This window comes from Plasmodium brasilianum, chromosome 3, assembly GCF_023973825.1.
Source record: "Plasmodium brasilianum strain Bolivian I chromosome 3, whole genome shotgun sequence".
In the NCBI taxonomy this organism is placed as follows: Eukaryota; Apicomplexa; class Aconoidasida; order Haemosporida; family Plasmodiidae; genus Plasmodium; species Plasmodium brasilianum.
The window spans coordinates 41,680-65,772 of record NC_090116.1 but is presented as its reverse complement, the minus strand read 5'-3'; the positions used below and the strand labels follow the sequence as shown (position 1 = coordinate 65,772).

Sequence of the window (24,093 nt, the reverse complement as noted above, 5' to 3'; positions counted from 1 at the left end):
TAAGTGTTAATTATAAATACATTTTTTCTTGTAACTAATTATATATGGATAATTATTTATGCATCTGTGTTACTTGAGAATTTTGCTCTATATATTAATTTATATCTTCAATAGGAAAATATAATGTGCAAAAATATATATAATGTATATTAATAACCAGGAATATTTTGGAAATATTTAATCAACCTCTTTTTAATAATATAATATAAAGTAAAAGAGAATACATCTTATACAAATAGGGTAGTTGGTATAAAAGTTATTGTCCTTTTATTAGTGCTATAATGTCTAATATAAATTCATTGGAATATTAATCTATTTTTTTAAATTTTCTAATAAAATAATAATATATTACATCGTTTTCGGTTGTTTTTATTTATACGTTTTCTAGTCTATTAAACGACAATTTCTTAAAAGCGTTCTTCCATATATTCAAGTTGAAACACATATCAACATAAATATTTGATTTATAAATAATTATTTATACACAAATGAAATAATATTACTTATACTATGAAAAATATAAAAAATTTCTTTTTTATGCAAAAATACACTTGAACTTTAATATCATGAGTTATATATTTTGAAACATGATCACAAAAAAATTGAATGCCTTGTTAATGAAAATTTTAATATTTTTTAATTTTTATTTTCTTTGTTAATTTCAAAAACATAATATTTTATGAAATTATATTCTTTTATGTATATTATATATATATATTTATTTAAGAGATTTGATATGTATTAATATTAATTTGAAAGAAAAGTTCAATATTTATTCTTATATTTATGATTTACTGTAGGTGTATATGTAGGAAATTATTAATTTTTTTATTGTAATATTTTACCAATAAATGAAGAAATAGTAACACATATTAAATTATAGTTATTTTTACGTAGTTATTGATTTATTTCTATGTTAAATAAATTACTTAAAAATATATAATTAAATGTATTAATATAAATAAAGGATAACGTGCTTATTCGTGACATAAATTACTAAGATACTATAGAAATTTCATTATTATTGTATAGGTGCATTTTATACAAGAATAAACTTTTTTTTTGTTTATTACTCTATCTTCTAATAATTTACGTTTAATTAAAAATAAAGTGATTAACTAGAAAAATTTTAAAATATTTCGTTTTCAAATAATAGTATAAATTAGAATTTATTAAAAATTATAAAGTTAAAAATTATTATAGAAAAATAAAAAATTATAATTTATTTATTTCTTATAAAAATATAATTTCCCAAATATTATTTAATATATTATAAAAACTATATTTTAAACATATTATAGAGAATAAAAAAATTCATATATTTAATTAGTAATTAAAGCTTTTGTTATAATTAATATATCGTAAAAAGTTGTTTTTTTCATTTATTATTACAAACATTATATTTTTATAATAATTAATATTTTTTAAGTATAATTATAAGTTTTTCAAAAATATTATGAAAATAGAATTAGAAAAATTAATAGGAATACACTACTAAAATTAGTATTTGTTCTCTTATTATATATAACAATGCATTATCTATATTCTCTCCCTTCTATAATGCATAAAAACTAAATATGTAGAAAGAGTAGGAAATTGTATATATATATCTTCTATTTTTTCTTGAAAATAAACGATAAAAAATTATATAATTATTCTGTTGTATTAAATAATTTTTATACAGTTATAGACTGTTTATAAATGAATTCTATTTATATTATTTTAGTTATATTTATTTTTTTATAAATAACTTTAAGATAAAAATATTATAGTTTATTTATAAGTTTATTTTCTCATGTTTACGTTGTAATAACAATTATAGTTATATACAATTTATTACGATTTTAGGAAATAATAAAATAAATTAAATAGACAATAATATTGTGCTTTATCATTCATCAAATATTGTATTATTGTTAATTTATCCTTCCTAAGTATATTACCATTTTAAATTACTATAATATGGAACATAAAATTAAAACATTGTTATTTATTAAAATTGTTATATTTATTCTTTTATGTTGGATATGTCATTTTGAGGTTTATTTGGTTATTACAATTTTACATAAATTCATTATATTATTTATATTTTTCGATTTTTATTTTTAACAATTTTTTTTTTTGTATGATATTATATATTTGATTATACAATTTTTTTTATGTTCTTTTAGTGTAAGTATGACAAATATTTGGTTGAATGCTACAGTCATCGTAAAAAGTTATATATAAGAAATTATCGTATACTTACAAAATATAATCAGGTTAAGGATTCAGGTATTGTATGCTTAAACGATGAGATATAATATGGAGTGAATAATAAAACAGATACATCAAATAATGAAAATGAATACGAAATTAAAAAGAAACAATTAAATGGAAGTACATTATATAGTGCCAAAGGCCGCAAATATACTATGAAAAATAATTTCTGTATATTTGAAACGAAAAAATGTACTAATTTAGAAAAAAAAATATTCAAAGAATTTAATTATGAAGATTTTCTTAAAAATAACAGGAGAATTAGTGAAAAGATTTACAAAAAAATAATGCCTAAAAAATTGGCATCATGATTACCTTTACCTTTGTTTTTGTTTTTATCAGTAGCACTCGAAGTAGATAGTTTTTTGGGTTATGGAACTGTAAAGATACTGTACATTTTATTGAAACAAATCTGTTGAGAGAATTGGAAGATCATTTTAGGTAAATGGTTGTTGAAGACCCCTCCTTTTAGTTGGTTGGTTTCTTCTGCAAAAAATGTAGGGCGAAAGAACTATATTACATTAAATTTTTTTTTCATTCTAGTATATGGCGTTACTTTTTTAGTATTAGGTGTTACACTTTTATTAGCTATTTTATGTTATTATAAAAAAGTTAAAAAATAAGAGAAATCAAATTAGCAAAGAGATAAAATTAATAATAAATAATATGTTTCTATATACAATAAAATCATAAATGTGAAATAGTATTTACCAAATTTATTGTGAAAATAAGCGTAAACATACCCACTATTTTTTATCTTTTATGTATGTACTTACATATAAATGGTCTTTTTTATACACAAATAAAAAAAAATGTATTATTATTTTATTGTAAATTTGAACGTTTTAATGTATTTCTATTTGTAGTTAAATGTATCGCTTCAGCTTAATTGAATATTTAGAAATTATTTGTATCTTGATATATTTCAATATATTTTTGTAAATAATTTTTTTCTGTGCATTATGATTAATATATAGGAAGACAAATTATAAAATTTTATTGGTATGTGCTAATTTACATTTTATATAAATTTTGATTATTTCTACTTTTTATCTTATTATAGTTTAAATGGACCTTATATTTATCTAAGTGGGTGTGCAATTAGCATTAAATAAATAATAAAAGTATTTTGTTTTGTGTTTAATTAAATAAAGTTAACGAATTTTGCTGCATCTATATAAATAAAGGCATATATATTTTTTTATTTAGAAATGCACATCTTATTTCATAATATATGTATTATGGGATATTTTGTACAATGTTTAGTTATTGTAAAACTGCCTTTAACATATTTAAAATATTTTTTATAATTTACATGTTGAACTATGAATAAATAATAAAATTATGTTCTTTTAAAATATAGATTATTTATAATAGATTACCCTTATATATATAAATCTTTACAGTTATGGGTTCAGTTAAAACTACTCTTTTTATTATTGTTAATAATCAGGATATTAATTTAATTTTGATAACACTATTTAAATGTATATTAAGTTGAAATTTGAAAAATAAATATATAATATTTTATACTTTTTATGATAATGAAAGATTAAATTAATTCACTAAAATTAAGGAAATATTAATATTTAATTTAGAGGAATTATTTTTCTTTCTTTTTAATTTTTTTTTTTAATAATAGCAGTCTACTATAAATGTGTTATATATGTATAAAATTAAAATTTCATTAAGGATAATCAAAAAGAAATTTGTACTTTTTTGAAAAAATATATTTATGCGAAGATAAATATTTATACATATTTTATATTTTTTACACTTTTATATAAATATATTAAGTAAAAGATTAATATTATTTAAAGGAAGCATGAAAATATGTATAGTTTATATTAACACTTATTATTTTCTTCAAATTAATAATATTAATAATTTAAATAAAATAAAAATGAAAAAAAGAACTTCATATATAAGTTGTAAAATCTTAAAATTTGTTAATTTGTTATTTATATTCTAATATGATATATTTAAAAATGTACTTAATATTATTATTTTTTTTTACAGTGTTTAAATATGCACAATGTATATAGTTTTACTTTAAATGGTTTTTCTAATATATTTAGTCATTAAATTTCTTTTATATTAATAGTTTTTTTATGGATTAAAATTATAATTATAATACAACATTAATATATGTTTTAGTAACAACAATCAATACATACACTTTAAAAAGTATTTTCTAATCAGTGATATGAGATTGTATATTTTATTCTTGTAAAAGTGTTATTAGATCCTATTGGAATGGAATAAGCAAATATGGGTAATTCTGAAGAAAGAAATTAAAAATGATAATAATATCGATTTTAATAAAAGAATCAAATATTTATATTATTTACATTTTTTTTTTTTGTTAATACTAAGAATTACTATAATATGTTAACATATATTTTTCTGCGTAAGCAATATTTATATGCTTAGATATATGGAATAATTCTTCCGTTATATGATTTTGTGTTTATTTTTTATTCTTTGTATTATTATAATAATAATATTTATATATATAAAATTAAATTAAAAAAAGAAATAAAAAAATTAAATAGATAAATATAGTTATTTTTTATATAAACATAGTAATATACACTAAATTTAATTAAAGTTTATAATTTCAAAAATTATTGTACATAAACAAAATATCGGTTCTAAAATTTTTATAAATATATTTCTTCACAGAACATATAGTGTTATATTAACTAAATATTTTTAGCATTTTTTAGGCTATAAAATATTTTATAGGCATAAGGTGTAATTTAAGCATGTGTTAAAATTTACATAACATAAAATGTTATCTTCATTTATTATTATATAATTTAATCATTAGGATTAATTCAGAATAAGAGAGAGTTATCATTAAATATAATTATTATAAAAGTAGAATTACGTATATGATAAATTCCTTATAATTTTTAAAAGCTGTTTTAATATTTAGAGAAATGTTTTATATGTATATTCCACAGGCACTATCATATACATAACATCAATATTTCATATAATAAGAAATAATACATATTTTTTATAGTTTATTCTCAAAAGGATTAGTAAAAAAAATTATTTACTTGGTTCACTATATATATATATATACATATGAAAATATATATTCTGTATAATTATGAATGGTTTCATACTTTTTTATTTTGATAAATGTTAGTTTTATTTTTTTTTTAGATCTTTATTATATAAATTATATTATACATTTTTAAAGATATCATTTATTGCATAAATCGTAAAAGCAAATTTATCATATATAAATATTATTATATGTTTACAAATTAATAATAAACAGTTTAAAAGTTTATATAACTGTTATCAATAGAAATATATTTTAAGGTTTTTAACTTTATTAGTACTGAATATATTATATTATTAAAAATTATATATAAAGTAACTAAAAATTGAAACTTTCTTATTTATTAAAATTGATACATTTATACTCTTATTACGGATATTCCAATTTTATAATAATAATGTATAATAATAGCATTTGTAGATATTTGCATTTTTCAAATTTTTTATATCTTATTTTTGTTGATACACTTATTTATCGTTATATTATTTATTATATTAAATAAAATATATTTATTATTGTTTTTTTTCTTAAAGAATCTTTAGCAATTATCCTTGTGAGAGCAAATTTGATACAATAATTAACACAAGACATAGTAAATTTTTAGGGAAATATAAAAAAAAAAGAGATTGAAATATTTCAGGGTTAAAAGAAGATGAACCAAATAACTAAGCATATTAAAAAAAAGATGTATCTAATAAAAAAAGGGAACCATAGGGAAAAACCAAAAATATAACAATTCATTAAACATAATGGAATACTATAGAGAATTTATAGATTATAAAAATGGAAATTTTGGTGAAAATATTTCCATTTTAAAAAATAATTGCTCCTAAAAATATTATGATAATTTTTGTTGATAAAAACAGATTTCGTAACATATATATATATAATATACAGCTTAGTGGTTACATATTTGATGTTTCTATATTTTTTCTTTTTATCATAATGGAAATGAGATTAACCCTATTACATCTATTTCAGTTGTCGGATAACACATTAACTGCAAATCTATATGTAGTAGCTAATAAGGTTATAGGATATATGAAAGAAGAAGCAGGTTCAGAAGAAAGATACATTTATGTAATGTTATTTTCAGTGGTTTTAATTATATTAGGTGTAATATTTATAAAAGATATTTATAATATATTATGAAATATATATGTATAATAAGTTGATTTTTAAGTATAACAATTAATAAGGTAAGTTTATATTTCTGTAAAAAATTCTCTAATATGAAGTAATATATATAATGTTTTTTGTGAAAGCCTTAATAATAATGCGCATAATTTCTGAAATATTATAAATTCATATATGTACAAGCAGTCCTTTATATATTCAACCATAAATGTATATATTCTTCGTTTTTTTGAAAATTTGAAAGTTTCTGTGTTTTCAATTTCGAATTTCAAAATATTAAAGCTTAATTAAAAGAATTTAGAATGTTTAATTGTAATCATAAATGTATTTATATGAATAATATTTGTTAGTACTTTAAGAAAAATAAATAATAGAACGATTAATATATTATTATAGAACCAAAGTAGTTTATACTGGAATTATCAATTGCATTTTTCTATAATGTACCTTGATTCGGCATAAAGTGATTATTTATTCGAGGAACTAAAATAAATTGAATTATTAGTTACAAATTAACAATAAATGATGCTTGATGCGTAATAATGTAAAGATATAAACATATTATTTTGTAATAACATATATATATATATATTGTTTTATATAAGAACAGACTAAATATTCAATTTATAAGATATATATTAGGAGAAATATGTAAAAAATCTAATTAATTGAAAACATATTCTTAAATTCTTTTAGTTTTTTTTTTTATCGTATAACTGTGAAATTATAGGTATATATAGAGATAATATCCTCTTTAATTATCAGCTCCTTATAATTGTTTCTTAAGTTGTAGTTATAAATAATTAAAATTAAGATATAAGTCAAAACTAGTTATTATACTATTATTTTTCTTAATTTTAATAGTAATTCGACCTTGTATAAATTATTTATATATAAATATATTTAAAACTTATAAATAAACAGAGAATATGTATTTCTTATTTTTTATGTATTACCGTAACTATATTAATGTATTAATTTTAATACAATATTAATTGTGTATATTTCGAATTTTTTTTTTTTTTTTTAATAAATAATTAATTTTATATTACTACTTCCTAAGAAATAGAAAATAATTGGTATAGGAAAATAAAAAATAATGAGCTGTCATATGTTATATTATAAGCTATTTATTTTAATATATGTAAGAAATAAAATAATTAAATATTTTGTTATAACATAATATAATATAGTAAACATTATATAATAGTTATCACCTTTTTTATTTTAGATAGAAAAATAGTACCAATATTAAAAATGTAAACATATATCGATAACCTACTTTTTTTTTGCTTTTTAAAAGAATTACTTACGTCACATATTTCTAGAAAATTTTTATTAGAAATAGTTCATGTATTTTTCAATAATGTCTTAATATTTAATAATATTTATAATTATTAAAAATGTATTTTATGTGGCTAAATTTTCAAATTGTAATAAATCCATTGGAACAATATCATTATGAAATAAAAGAGAGTAAAATAGAAAAAAAAAATTCTTCATTAAATGAGTAAAAAGTATTTCTATGAGAAAAATTATATTATTAAAAAGACAATTTTAGTAATAAGGATTTTTCATTCAGTTGAAAAGACCGTTTTGTAAAGTATCTTAAGCATATTTTAATAATATTTCTTTACCATTTTAGTATTTTGCAGTTTTTACAATATGTTTGAAGTTAAGTATATGATAATAAAGTTTTACTTTAATGAAATCCTTCAGAAAAAGATTTAATGAAAGAAATGAAATATTAACAACGTCAAACATACAAATATAGATATATTATTAATCAAAATCATAAAGAAATAATAATAATATAGATTCTATTTAATTTCAATAAATTAAATATAATTAATTTTTAAAAAATGTAATTAATGCAAAACAAAATAAATAAATGAATATTTCGATAAACAATTTAGCCAACTATTATGTTTACTATATAATTTTTCTTTATTAATTAACATATTTATGGTAAAATAGCTTTTTTATTCACGAAACATTTACAAAATGCTATTATAGCATGGAATTAAAATCTTATAAATTATGCAATTAAAACATCCTTTTTTTTCTGATAAATGAAAATTTTATTTTTCCGTTATGTTTTATTTAAATTGAAGTTTTTTTACTAAGAAAATATGTTTATTAGTATTTTCTTGGATTTTTATATATATATCAAATGGAGTAGGATATATATAAATAAATTTAAACTTTATTTTATTTACTACTTAAAGAACTTTCTTTGAAAATATTATGAGTTCGTTAATTTTTTGTTCTTTCATTTTACAAATATTCATTAACAAAATACCTTGTGCTACTATTCAGGTATTCCATTGCTAAGTGTTTTTAACATTTAAATGTTTTAATTTTATTATTAACTATACTCCAGTGTAGAATTAAATTTATTTGGGGATCATTTCATTATATGATTTTTTCAAATAGACAGTATTTGCAATGTTATTACTGCATCTGTGTTAGATATTATGAGCTTCACATGCATTTGATCAACGTGTAGGTGCTCCAGTTACTTTTGGTAAAAGTATTAAATATGGTATTAATGATAATCGTTGTATTACGGATCTTAATTTGACTACGTATTCTGATTGTTTAGAGTGAGCTAATTTGTTTCGTTTACCAGAAAAATCACGGGAAATTGTTGTTAATGTAAATGGAGTAAATAGTTGCACTGTAACTTTACTAGAAACTCTACAAGATAAAGCACCATATGGAAGGTGCTTCTGAGGACCATAATTATGGTATTTCTTATTCTAAGATATCTGAATATCGCATATCAGTTATTTAGGATAAAGAAATGTAATCCTAGTACATCTATTTCTAAGGAAATTATCCATTAAGAAGATGGTTATAATACCTGTCTTTCTAATAAGGTGATAATTTAAATTATGATACCTTAGATTTTTGGTAAGTTTCAGGATAAGACTTTTCGTTGATATAAACCGTACGTACCATATTTGTAATGAAATAAATTAACATAAGCCAGTAAAAAATAATTATTAGTAAGCGCACTAATTCAAATCCTCTATCTATAAATAATTATGTACTTAATGAAAATAAATCTAACAAAATAAATTAATAATATTTCAATATGTCTCCAGGTTAAGCAAAAAGAATGATGATCCTTTAGATCTTCTTTTAGAAAGCACTAAAAGAAAATTTGAACTTCCTCCTTATGATGGAGGAAATGATAATATTATAGAAAAAAAGTACTTTGTAATGTAAAACATTCAATCTATTTAGACTACAGTTCATATAGGTTCATCTAAAAATTCGTGAGTTTTATCAAGTTATTAATAATATTGCTTGATATAATATAAAATTTTTTAAAAAGGATGTACATTATAAATATTAATATTTTATACATCTTATTTTATTTTAATTATAATATAAAATTATAATATATATATTTCTAATAAGTCAATATTAATACATTGAATAACTTTTGGATTATATTTAGGTGATAAAGTGAGAAAGAATAAAAAAAAGACCCTTCATAAACTATAAATAATACACGTAGACTATTATTTTGAAAAATGTGAAATTAATCAAGATATATATTATGATTTTGAGGTAGAAGTGGAAATATATAAAATAGAGAGGACACATATACATGAACGAATGAATGTATTTACGAGAAGAAAGAAGAAAATATGAAGAAGACTATATATTCAAATGATACTACTGGATTAATAATAAATGATGAGGGGGAGTTAAATGAAGGTTGTTTCTTAGAAACATAAATAGTAGAATTTATGAAAATAAAAAGAACAAGAGAATATGCAATATTAAATGAATGAATATTGGACATATAAATGTTTTATGAGATATTAATTCGGTAAAAATACAAAACAAACTATGAAATAAATATATAAAAAATTATAAGAATATGTTATGTAGGAGGAGATGGGAAACATATTTTAGTAACTTAAAATTCAAATGGGCAGATGAAATAATACCATATAAATATTTAGGTAAGGTTGAAAGAAAGTTCAAAATCGTAAATCCACATTTATAAATTCTATATAAGAAATGAACGTATTTATAAGGAAATAATGGTTAGAGAAAATAATAGAGGTACAACAACATTTTAAAGAAAAATGTTTTAGTGTTGATTAAGTCCTATAAGAGTAAATTATATACATATAGTAATGAATATGAAAATGGCACATTAATAAAATTTATAGGATCTTTAGAATATAAAGAATAATTTGATGAATAACATAAGTGTAAGAAAAAAATTTTTGTAGAAAATGTATCAGTAATGACATATATGATAGTATTACATGAATTTATGAAAGAAAAATATATTAGGTACAATTTAAAAGTTTTAGAATTATCAATCATAAAATACAGAAAAAGAGAATATCTCTCTAAATATTAAAAAGCTTGAGATACTATGAAAGGAATAGAAGAGTAATAATTTTAAATATAATGAAAATAAGGAAATTCATGTTATAAACATAATGAAAACATTTGAGCACCAAGATCCATTTGATAATCGATGTTAATGATGAAGAATTAATTTAGACTGATATTAATTTTTTAAAAATAATAAAGAAATATGAATTGAAATATTATGTGGGAAATAAAGAAAAGTATGTCAAAGACATATCTGGAATAAAATATTCAAAATGAAGCGGTAGGCAGAAATAACACAATAAATTCGAGGCACATTTTCTGTAGCAAAATTTACATAAAAAAAATTACCTCGATTAATTGAAAAATCCTTCATTTAGAAATAATTTTATAAATTACTCTTGACTAAAAAATATATATTTTTTAAAAACTATAATACAAATTTAAAAAATCACTCTCTACCTTTAATATGTACATTTTTTAATAGAAATTATATTAATTTACGAATATATTTTGTTATCCATATCATATATCGAAAAGAACCCATATGCTGTAATTTTTAAAACACGAAAATTTTCACAAATTATACGCTTATTTAGTTTGTTAATACTTTACCTTTATTACTGTAAATATTAATATTTTTATTATTAATAATAACTACATTTTCTTAAATATCATATATATAAAATTAGAATAATTACTAGGAAAACTTAAAAATAGTAATTATTCTAGAAATAACTAGAACAATAGCATATATCTATATTATATATATTGAATTTCGTAAATAAATTGAAATTTTTCTAATAATTAATAACTATAAAAAAAATTTGTTTAATCACTATAAGATGTAATTAAATTATAGGTTGTAAATATATATGAATTAATTGAAATTGTGTAATTTTACATGAAGTTAATTTTTTATAAATAATATTAATTATAAGATTTCGTAGCATTCTTTTTTAGGTGTTTTTTTTTTCTGATTATGTAGTAAATTATACTTTATTAATTTTTTAAGAAAATATTATAATAAAAATATAGGAATTATTTTTTATTGTTGGAAGTGTATAACGTGATATTATTATTTTCGTTATTTAATATATTACAATATTAGAGGACTATAATATGTAACAAAATATTCATTTTATATTTTTTATCAATATATTTCTGTTTATCATATTAATTTAGATGTGTCATTTTTACAGTGACATAGTATACTAAAACTTTTTGAGGTCTTTTGTATTATTAATATTTTTACTGTTTATTTTTATTAATGATTTTTTTTTGTAATGAGAATATTTATCCATTTATATATGAAATGTTTATATTTTTTTTTTTTTGTTAGAGCAGATTTGACTAATTTTTGTGAGAGAAGTATTGTTTTGGTAAAAAATTAGATAAGCAAATTTATCGATTATTAGGAAAATTTGAAAAGGTTATTCTTTCAAATGTTGGAGATCTAGAATTCAAATTACCATATAGCATAAAAAAAAAGAACAAAAAATTACTAACAATTGATGATGAAAATTAGGAATATGAAAAAAACGAAAAACTATATAAAAGTTCATTAATTAGGGAAAAATTAATTAAGCAACTTATGCAAAATAAATGTACCATTTTTCATAATTCATGTAACCATTATGAAAAAAAAATAATAAATGGGCTTGAAGATAAAGTTTTTTTAAAAAAAAAGGTGTTAATTAATGAAAAGGATTAAAAAAAATTAAAACGTAGAAAATATGGATTACGACTTTGCTTGCTTTTGATATTGTTTTTGGCGATATTAATGATACCTATAGTAGTTTTATCATTAAATTATTCTAATATATTAAAAAAAGTTTTATTTATATTTTTATGTAATTCATTAGGATATACTACATCAAGTGGTCAGGCGATTAGTCTAGATGCCCCACAAAGTGATTCACGCTAAATATCGTCCTTTTTTTGTACATCGAATCACAATACGGCACTAAAAGCATCTAGTATTATAATATATTGTGTACCTATCCTAATACTGGGTTTTATATCTATAGGAGGAATTTTGAATTATTATAAAAAAGTTATAAAATACAAAAACATTAAGTTTTTGGAAGATTTCAATGAATGGTAAGAAATATGTATATTTCTGTAAAGAATCATTTACATTTATGCACTACCTGTAATATATTTAATTATACATTAATTATAATAATAGTTACTTATATTTTACATATGAACTTGCGTATATGTAGTAATATATTTACGTAAATATAATAGAAATATGTTTTTACATTTTTTGTAAATTTGAATGCTTAACGTTTTTTAGATTGTAATTTAATATATTCCTTGGAATGAATTAAATATTATTGCTCAATATATATATTTTTTTTTATAAGGAAATTTCAATGAAAAATATACATTTGTACCTTAAAACATACATATAAAAGTATAATAAATATTATTTTATTGAATTCATTTGCTAATTTACATTTAACTATAAATATAGCTGCTTTGTATTTTTTATTATTTTCTTGTACAAAATTATTATTTTTTCATGAGATTAAATAAACATTTTATTATTTTTAACTTAAAAATTATAGTGGCATGTATTTTTTATAATGAATGGAAGTTATTATATTTATTATATATATATATATATATATATTTTTTTTTTTTTTTTTTTTATTTGTTTTTCACATTATTAACATATTAAATTAATGTTTTAAATATAATCATATTTTTTTATATCACAATTATATATGCTGTTTTTTCCTTTAATATAATGGAAAATTTTATATATGTAAATATGCCTGTAAAAAGCTAAATTAACTTTAGTGGAAATTTAAATAAATATATATTCAGTACAATCATAAAATAACGTGTCTCTATTTTTAAATGTATATAAATGTATTAAGTAATGAACTAAAATTATTTTAGATATAAGTACAAAATACATAGATATACTGTAAATTTGAAATCTTTCTTAACCATAAAGTTAATTTTTCAGTAAAATAAAGGTTAAAGGGATAAATTTTCTTTTTTTAGACCGTTCATAAAAATACGACATTTTGTTTTTGGTAAGATAAGTTTTAATAGTGTCTATTTAATGAATTAGTTTATATGTTTTAAATTTTTAATTAAATAAATGTAAGATACATGATTTATCTGGAACACTATCGTTGGTAAACATCAAAATTAATTTTCATTTAATAAATGTGCTTAATTAGAAATTCAAATAAATATGACAGCATATATTAACATATGTTTTAGTTGTTATAATTACATTCATTTAAAAAGGTATTGCTCGTTTAGTAGAATAACACTTTCACATTTTTATCTGTTATAAAGTAGCCTTATAAGCAAAGAATATTAAACAAATGTATAAGCAAATTATAGGTGGTGAAAGAGAAAAGATTGCTAATAAGAATTTTAATAAAAGTGTGTATTATATATATATGGTTAATGATGAGTGTATTTTAATGATATTTTTTATTTTATGTAAAAAAAATATATATATATATGGAATTCATGGATTCAATAATATTTTTATTTCAATATTTTTTGGTATCATTTACTCAGTAATATGTTAATAGGGAACGTTTTATATTTATGTAATATATAATTAATTTTATTCTATATACATAAATAATTCATCACAATAATTTAGTGCTGAATACTCTTTTAATTCAGAAGAGTTTATAATAGTATAATGCTTATTTATTATTTTATACTGCATAAACTTAAACTAATGGTAAAGAAATACAGTCTTATATTTCATGAAAATTTTATTTATAAACGAATTAATTATTGTAAACCTCTAAATTCTAATAAAATATAATACAAATACTAATATAAATCGAATTCTACATCTTTGACGATTAAAATTATATTAAAATTTATAAATATATATATAAAATTATATTATGAATCTCTAAATAATATATATAAATATAAAATATATATTTCTTTTAGTTATTTTGAAATTATTTATTTATATATTATTAATTTTATTGTTTCTGTAAATTTAAAGTAATATTTTTATTTTCTTTTATTTTGATGAATGAGCTTCATGTTATGAATCATTATCCTTCTTTTTTCTTTTATTTCATGAATTAATATATTCCATACATATTTATTTTTACATATATAAAAATAAGTTTTCTATTTGATAATATTTATTTTTTGTTATTCCTTATACAATAAAAAAATGTGAAATGTATATATTCATTTATTCATCCTATAATATTCATGACATAGAGCAAAGTTGTCATTTTACAATTTTGTATAATTCTTGCTTAACAAGACAAGTATGACAGGAATAATTAAAATAATGTTGTATATAGTATTTATGATTAAGTATCATTTTCTTGAACACATAATTTAACATATGAAATTATACAAATATGCTCTCTTCAAAATAAAAGGCTACAGTATGTGAAATAAGCGTAAGTTCATATAATAGTTATTGTAAATAGAAGAATATTATACTCAAAATTATTATTAAAATTTATATTGTTATACATTGAAAATTAAAAAAAAAGAAAAAAGTATTTGCTCTTTTTTGTTTTATATAATTGAAAATAAAAAATATATGCTTTTCAAAGAATACTGTTTATATAAAATTAATATCAACTATATAAACTAATATTTAATTAATTATATAATAATGTTATTAAAAATATATTTAATTAACGTTAAATTAAACTAATATTTCGTATAAAAATAATTAATTTAAATTATTATATGCAAGTACATTATTTTCAAAAATTAAGAATAAAAAAAACTAATTGTATGATAAAAAAAAATTAATCCTATGAATATAATTATAAAAGTTCAACAGATATAAATTAACAAATATAATTTAAAATATACTGAATGCATATAAGTAATTTCTATGTAATTGTTATTATTTAATTAGTACATTTTTGGAATATGAAATTTTTTATCTAGGTGTTATTTATTAATGCAAAGCTTTAAAAAAAAAAACAAATATGTAAAAATAAGAGAATGATTAATATATTTACTAGAATATTTTTTACTGTAAATAACTTATAGTAGTAAAAATAAGATTCAAAAAAAAAACTGATAATATCACACATTAAAAAACATAAAATAAAATTAGTAGAAAGTACAAAGAAAAAAAATGTGGTAAAAGCACAAAAAAATTATAATAATTAAATTATTTCATTAACGTATGGAAAACAATGTAGCATAATACAATAATTGAGAATTTTTTAATATATCACATTTATATACCATTATATAATAACATTTTCGTATACTATATTTTAATGTATATTTATACATTATAAAAAATAAAATGCATTAATTGGAATTAAATTAATCAATTGTAAAAACAATATATACTTCATATATTACTCATGAAATAATTATTAATATATTATTATAAATACATCCCAATGCTAACTGCTTATAAAAACATAAATTATATATTTCATTTTAGTTTCAACTTTATAAATGTAAAAAAATAAAATAAATAAATATAAAGATAAATGATATATTATTTCAAAATTTAATTTGTATTTTAAAAAATTTTTAAGAACATATTATAATATAATTATATATATGCATATCTTATCTGTGCGTGTTCTCACAAGAAACAGATCTTATCAAATTATTTATTCTTATGGATAAAATAGTTTTTCATTTTAATATTCGTTTATAAGCAATTATAAAATAAAATAAAAATCCATTCCGTAAATATATTAATAATTAATTTCACCTATATTATGAAAAAAAAAATATAAGTAATTATTGATGATATCTAGATTATTATAACATTATAATACTATTGTACTTCATAAATAGTATGTTCGGAAATTTGAGAAAATCAAATTAAATAAAAATCGATAAAAAATATTTAAATATATATACATAAAATTACTAATTTTTTATTTTTTAAATGAAATATAGTTAATTATTTTTATTTTTAGCATAGCTAATATTTATATTAAACAATATAAAAAAATGTACCTGAAAAATATGATAATATTTTTACGTTATTATATAATATACAAAAAGTCAAAAAGGTTTTATATATATGTTTTTATGGAATATTAGAATATAATTATGCACATCATATCAAATTATTTTAGATATTATATTTTTAATTTTCATTTCTTTATGTTTTAATATTATAAGTTCTTTTTTAATGAATAATTTTAGTGCTATATTAATTTAAGTATGAAAAATAATGAAATATATTTTTTTCTAAAAAATATTTATTTTTATAGTAAAAATAATACAAAAAGTAACTTATAATATATATATAGATTATTGCTTTAATCATTCATATAGATATATGTAAATCTTATTTTACAATTTTAATTATTTAAGTTGGCTTAAACGTATGAAAATACCATGGATAAAGAACTTAGAGATATATTTGGGAAAGATGTATATTTTCGTTGAATTATTTTGTTATAAAATTTACATATATATATATACATATTTTATTTCTCATATAATTCAATAATTTATTATCTAACATGCAAATTCACGTATTGTATATATATATATATATATTTTTTTTTTTGATTTTTAATCTTCAGGACTCTTTTTTAAATGAATTACCTTCATATAAAATATATGAAATTTTAGACAAAAATGCCAAAAATCCTGATTCTGATGTATCTTGTAACGAATTAGAAAAATTTAATCAAGAATATGATGGTGTCAAAAATATATGTTTTAGAGTTTTACACAATTTAAAGAATTTATATACAATACCAGATATGGGTAGTAATGATGTTGATCGTTGTTCATATTTCAGTTATTGGGCATATGATCAAATGTGGAAAAAATATAGTACTAATTGGAATAATATTTCTATAAATAACGTCTTAGATGCATTTAATGGAAAACTTAATAACATTCAAAAAAGTCTATTACCTGATAATCTATGTCCTTTCTCTTTTAATGTAAATTACAATGTGTGGAAGAATGAAAGGTATTTTTACGATTATTCTAAAAATTATAATTCTATTAAGAATATTATTACTAATATTGATAAAAATAAATGCAAAAACTATAAAAAATACCTTGGATATATATCTACACTGTATGACATGTATAAAGATGATTGCATTAATTTTAATGATTGTGATGACTTTTTTAATATTGATCAGAATCCTCGTGAATTGTTATCTGTATTGGGTAATTGCGAAGATGATAAGCGTGGTAGAGGTTTAACAAAAAATGGTAGAAATGAAAACTCTATAGTACCAGCGTATCCTGAGAGTTCCAAAGAATTTGTTACCTGGGGACTTAAAAAATTAATATGTCCTTTTAATTATGAAGAAAAAGATAAAAGGGGGAATGTTGTTTCCACAGGTGCAAAATGTTATTATATAGATCAGAAGTCTTCCAAAGCTCGTGGTCCTGTTGATCCAATTGCTCCCAATAAAATACCAGTTTTTGAAAATATAGGTGTATCAGATGCTATACAAAGAATTAGAAGAGAAAAATGTAATGATATTGAGGGTAACGAAAAGTATGGATTATTATGCAGCTATAAAGCATCTACTTCAACATTAGGATTGGATAGTTCAAATTCTACGCCAGAACATAGAGCAGTGGTAAAGCAGCAAAAGTTATCAGAAGCCGAAAGTCAAACTACATCTAAAGACATTGAAGAAGAACTTAAAAGGGTAAGCACTGAATATACAGTTACATATCCACGTACAAAAACAAGGGAGAGACTTAAAAAAATATATGAGATGACTACTAATATTTATGGTACTGTAAAAGAAAAAAGTGTTATTTATAATTCCTATGTATTTCGTATTATGGTTGTCGGAGCTTTAGTTATGGGAATAATATTTGTTTTTCTCCTTTATTTTAAAGTAAATACTCAATGTTATTATATATTATAAATAAATTTTAAGTTTTTCATTATAATTCATTTTTTATAAAAAGTTTTAACCTTAATATAATAATATTATACACGCTTTATTTTATTTGTTTATTAGTTTACTCCCTTTGGATCACGTATAGGTAAAATTAGAAAAAGGAAAAAAAGATATAGGACTAATTTCGCTGAATTAAATACGAAAAGATCTCCAAGGAGATTCATAAAACGTACTTATAGGCATTCCAACAGGAGAAGATTTAGTGTAGTAAATATAGAACAGTGAAATTCATTTCATTAGTATTATACAGGCTATTAAATGATTTAGTTTAAAGTTATTAAAAAGAATACACAATTGAGATAAATATATATTTTTATTAAACAGATATAATTAAAGAAAAGTAAGAAGGTTATCTGTATAGTTAAAATATATTGCTTTTTGTTTCTAACTTTTTATATTTATTTGTATATAGTTTTTTTATATTTTTTAATAATATTATTATTTGAATTTTTTTATAATACCTTTTTTTTATTAATTTTATTTTTTTAAATTATTAAAATTATCGTAGACAGTATTATTTTTTTTATATAAAAAAATATATTTGATTTTAATGTTTAGTAATAATTTAATTCTCTTATATATTATATGTTGTAGCAATATATTGGTAGAATATATTTATTTATTTTAATTTTACTCATAGTAGAATAAGTTCATTTATTAATTTATTGAAGCCTCAAATATTAGAAATATATTATAGTTATAATTAATATAAAAATAAAATTGAATTCATAGATATAATGAATAAATATAGAGAAAGGCAATTAGCAAATAAATTAGTAGCTCTATGAACTTCTCAAAAGATAATCATGATTTAACTCATAAAGTAATAATTCTTAGAGTAATTCATTTTTAGAGAATAAGATAAATAGAAAATTAAGATTAAAGATTATATTATAATCCGTGTATAATTGTTTTAAATTTTTAATTATGTTTATGTATTTTTATTTTATCTTAATTAATGTTAAAAGATATAATATTTTATTAAATAATATTCTTTTCTATATATGACATTCACATATATGTAACACTTGTCCGTTTAGATTCAGGTTATTATTAATATATATGCAAGAACTTATAATTCAAGTTTAATTTGTAGCGGTTAGATATGTGTGGGATAACTAATTTGCGCATTAAGAAATTTTATAAATAGAGGAAAAGATACATTTATTATATTATTATTGCAATTGAATAATAGTTTATTTAATAATATTATATGAGAATTAAATAAATAATTATTACAAAATAAATTGGTAAACAATATAGTAATGTTTATTTATTCTTAATGTAATTATGCAGATGCAATGGTAAACCAGCATCATTAGAATTTAATATTTTTTATATAAAAATTATTCCATAAATTTTTTTTTTTTTTTATTATATTACTACTAAAAATATAAATATATATTAAAAAAGGAAAAATTAAATTATGTCCTTATATTTACAAAATTCACATTTAGAAATGTTAATATAAATAATACATAATTAAAAACTTTTACTTTGAATATTTATATTATATAAATAAAAAATATGATCTTATTTGTGTGTAAAATATCTATTCTTTGTAGAATTGTTCCTATTTTGTATATTTTATTTTTAAAATATATCATGGATTATAAAAGAAGAGCATGTGTTTACATAGTAACTAATGGGAATGCTATAATATTTATGTTACAAAAAGTTGTACAGAGTATAGATTTCATCATTTGTTATTACTATTAATTATATTGTTATAATAATTAATAATTTAATAATAATAAAAATTATTCCAAAAATATAATTTTTATGTTAAAATTAATAATATAAATATTTCAATTAAAACAGTAATAATTATCTTAAAATATAGCGCAAAGTATTCTCTATATTCTCTATATTAGGTATATATTCGATATATTAAGAAATCAAATATTATACTCTTTATTTTATATTTAAAATAATTATTAAATAATTACCTTATTTAATGTATTAAATAGATAATTTATATATTTTGAATATTTGTAATTGAACTCGAATGATATTATTCTAATTCAAATTACCTTTTTAAAGCTAGGATTAAAATAAAAATTTTATTATATATTTTTAAATTTAATTTTATTTGTTTCTTTTGTAAAAAACAACACAATACACATATACTATTCACTTTTTACGAAAAAATAATAATAATAAAAAAAATTAACTAAATAAATAATTATAGTGTCCTATTTCATGAAATGAATATTATATTATTGTTAATTATTACATTAATATATTGAAATATTAAATATATATATAATGAAACAAAAAATGAAGCTATTTTTTTTGATTTTATTTTCTACTTTTGTACTTTTATCTTTGATATGCTATTTTTACAAAGATGTGGTATAAAAATGTTATTAGAAATTTTTATTTTTTATTAATATTTTTTGAATTTACTTTATATCAATGCTTTTTGTAGCATGAGATTATTTAATCCTATGTATGATAAATATTTACTTTACGTTTATAGAATATCTTTAGCAAATACTTGGATGAGAACTACAAACTAGGCAGTAAATTAAATGGAACTTTTCGATTGCTGGCAAAATGTAAACGGGATAAGAATTTATGCATTGTAGAATTAAAAAATGGGACACCAAATAATGAATTAAACGAACAAATATACATATCTAATAATAAAAAAGGGACAACAGGAACAACAATGCAACCAAATGGAAGTTCACTGAATAATATTGGAAGGAATAAACATGCTAATAAAAATAGATGTTATATATTTGAAACAAAAAAATATTCTCGTTTAGAAAAAAAAATATTCAAAGAACTTGATTATGAAGATTTTCTTAAAAATAACAGAACAATTAATAATAAAATTTACAAAAAAATTATACGTAAAAAACTGGCATCGCAACTTGCTCCAACTTTAATATTTTTCATATTGTTATCGTTGTCATTTGTATTAGATTACTGTGGTAGTTATGGCCTTGTATGGGGGTTAGTTGATATAGTGAAGAGCTTTTCAACTGATTGGATCAATGATGTAAACAGTTATTTGGGGGGATCATTCTTAAAATCGTTATTAGGTTATAAGCATCCAAAGGGTGGAAGTCAGTGTTATTATACCGTATCACTTCTTTTCAATCTATTTTACGTCATACCCTTCATTATATATTGTATCATAATTATATCAAGAATCGTTTATTACCACAAAAAAGTTAAAAAATATGAAAAAATTAAGTACCGTAAAAGGTAAAATGAATAAGAGTATTTATGTTTCTTTCTATAAAAAATTTTTCTCCATGAAAAGAAATATATATTTTCTCAGTAATAGACTTAATAAATATACCCACAATAGCATAATTTTTACATGTTGAAAAACGTATACGTAGTAAGTTTTATATACAGCTGTAATGTATATTGTTATTAGTCTTATTATAAATTTAAATGTTTTAATGTTTTTCAATTTGTATTATGAACTAGTGTTCCCTCATAACTAAAAATTATTCCCTGGTATATATATTTGTGAATTTCATCTGAATTTTATTTAAAATACATATTTGTAGTTATTCATTAATATATAATACGACAACTTATATAATTTCAGTAATTTACCATGTTAATTTATATTTAAGTTACAAAGAAAATACTGCTTTATATTTTTTTATCATTTTGTAGATTAAAATGATTATTTGATTGCCTAATTAGAAAAATGTCTTTTTGGTTTATAATGAAGAGAAGTTTATTTTGTTCTGTATATGTATATATGTTTTTTATAAACATAAAATTGGACTTTATATGTATTTTACAAAATTAGTTTTTTTTGAAAATACATTACCAAAAATATATTTACTTAAGATACATTTTAATATAACTTATACCTTTTTCATGGTAAAAATATAAAATTGTAAATATATAATAAAATAATTTGGTTTTTATATAGGGTTCTGAGATTAGGATGTATGGTTAATATTTTAATTTTGCTACTATAACTATTTTAATTTATTAATTTATATATATTATCAAATATACAACTAGTTATGTTAAAAAAAAAAAAATAAATAAACTTTAGACATTTACAAAATTGAGATATATATTTTTTTATTTATATACATAAAAAAAAAGGTAATAGGAATGAAATATGAATTTGTTGATTAACTAAATAGTTTATATATGATGTGTTAAAAATATTTCCAAATGATATTATATATATTGATTAGGAAAGAAATGTTATATTAATATTTTTATTTTTTTTTATCATGTACATTTTGAAGCACAAAATGTTTAAATATATATTACATAGTAAAAATAAAAACAATGTTTAAAAAAGTATAATAAACAAAATAGTGTTTCTGTATTTGTCAGAAACGTGCACAATATGCTGAGATCTCTTTTCCTCATTAAATTTATAATTACTATAAAAAAAATTTTATGAAAAATAAAATTGAGTGTCTCCTTATTGTAAAAATATTACTATGTTTTTTTTTAATATGAAAACTTTAATGTTTCTATAACGTGAAATAATTTCAACGATAAATATTGTTTGTTTAATTATTTTGAATTTAACATTACACATAATCTGATAAATTCCATATTTAAATTAATAATAAAAATGCAGATTTATGGAAAAACTTAAGATAATACATGGCTATGCAAAATCATTAAAATTAATACTCGTTCTGAAATTACTAATATGATTATTAAAACAGAATCTGAAATTTTTACATGTAATAAAAAAAGAGACTGAATTTTTAAAATATAATATGTATAATAATGTGTTCCTCGGAGATCATAATAGTGGAATTCTGTTAGAAACATGAACAAAAGTAGATTTCTGTTCAATTTTATTTATTCTTAAGGTACTATAATGATACATGATATTACATTTAAGGAAGCAATTGTCGTATTTTTTCCTTACTATAAAGTAAATAAAAATGAATTATAGTAATATATATGCGATTTGTTACTTTTATAATTTACCTTAGTGTAATTTTTATAATTGTATAATAAATTTATATATGTTTTTTATTTATCATATATAGATTTACTTATTACTTTGGATGTTATATGAATAAAATATATTAGAGGAGAAAAGGAAAATTAAGTATAATGCTTAGGAAGAACATATATATGAATTATAAACTAAATATTAAGAGTTTTCCTATATAAATTAGAGATTGAGTCGAATAAATAACTCTTAATTACATACATAAATAACCTTTTTACAGTGTTACATAGAATATATACCATACAAAAACAACAGTACTGAACTTAATGCATATTATTTTAAATGTTTAATTCTGTTTATCGGCAAGTAGATAAATGATAAGGAAACTTTAAAGATATAAATAATATATATATATTCTTTTAAATTTT

The 24,093-nt window shown here is 18.9% G+C and overlaps 3 protein-coding genes across 3 annotated transcripts; all 3 read left to right on the top strand.

Annotated features, from left to right (window-relative positions):
- Window positions 1–9,194: 9,194 nt before the first annotated feature.
- MKS88_000831 (uncharacterized protein) lies at window positions 9,195–10,694 on the top strand (the record flags this gene model as incomplete). Its single annotated transcript, XM_067219469.1, has 5 exons — window positions 9,195–9,225; window positions 9,358–9,391; window positions 9,586–9,705; window positions 10,385–10,458; window positions 10,594–10,694. The coding sequence occupies 5 exons, from the start codon at window positions 9,195–9,197 to the stop codon at window positions 10,692–10,694; spliced, it is 360 nt and encodes a 119-aa protein (XP_067075199.1).
- Window positions 10,695–17,200: 6,506 nt separating this feature from the next.
- On the top strand, window positions 17,201–18,975 carry MKS88_000830 (uncharacterized protein; the record flags this gene model as incomplete). Its single annotated transcript, XM_067219468.1, has 3 exons — window positions 17,201–17,236; window positions 17,392–18,684; window positions 18,811–18,975. 3 exons carry the CDS (start codon window positions 17,201–17,203, stop codon window positions 18,973–18,975), a joined length of 1,494 nt encoding a protein of 497 aa, XP_067075198.1.
- Window positions 18,976–21,018: 2,043 nt separating this feature from the next.
- MKS88_000829 (uncharacterized protein) lies at window positions 21,019–21,973 on the top strand (the record flags this gene model as incomplete). Its single annotated transcript, XM_067219467.1, has 2 exons — window positions 21,019–21,105; window positions 21,233–21,973. The coding sequence occupies 2 exons, from the start codon at window positions 21,019–21,021 to the stop codon at window positions 21,971–21,973; spliced, it is 828 nt and encodes a 275-aa protein (XP_067075197.1).
- Between the last annotated feature and the right edge of the window lie 2,120 nt (window positions 21,974–24,093).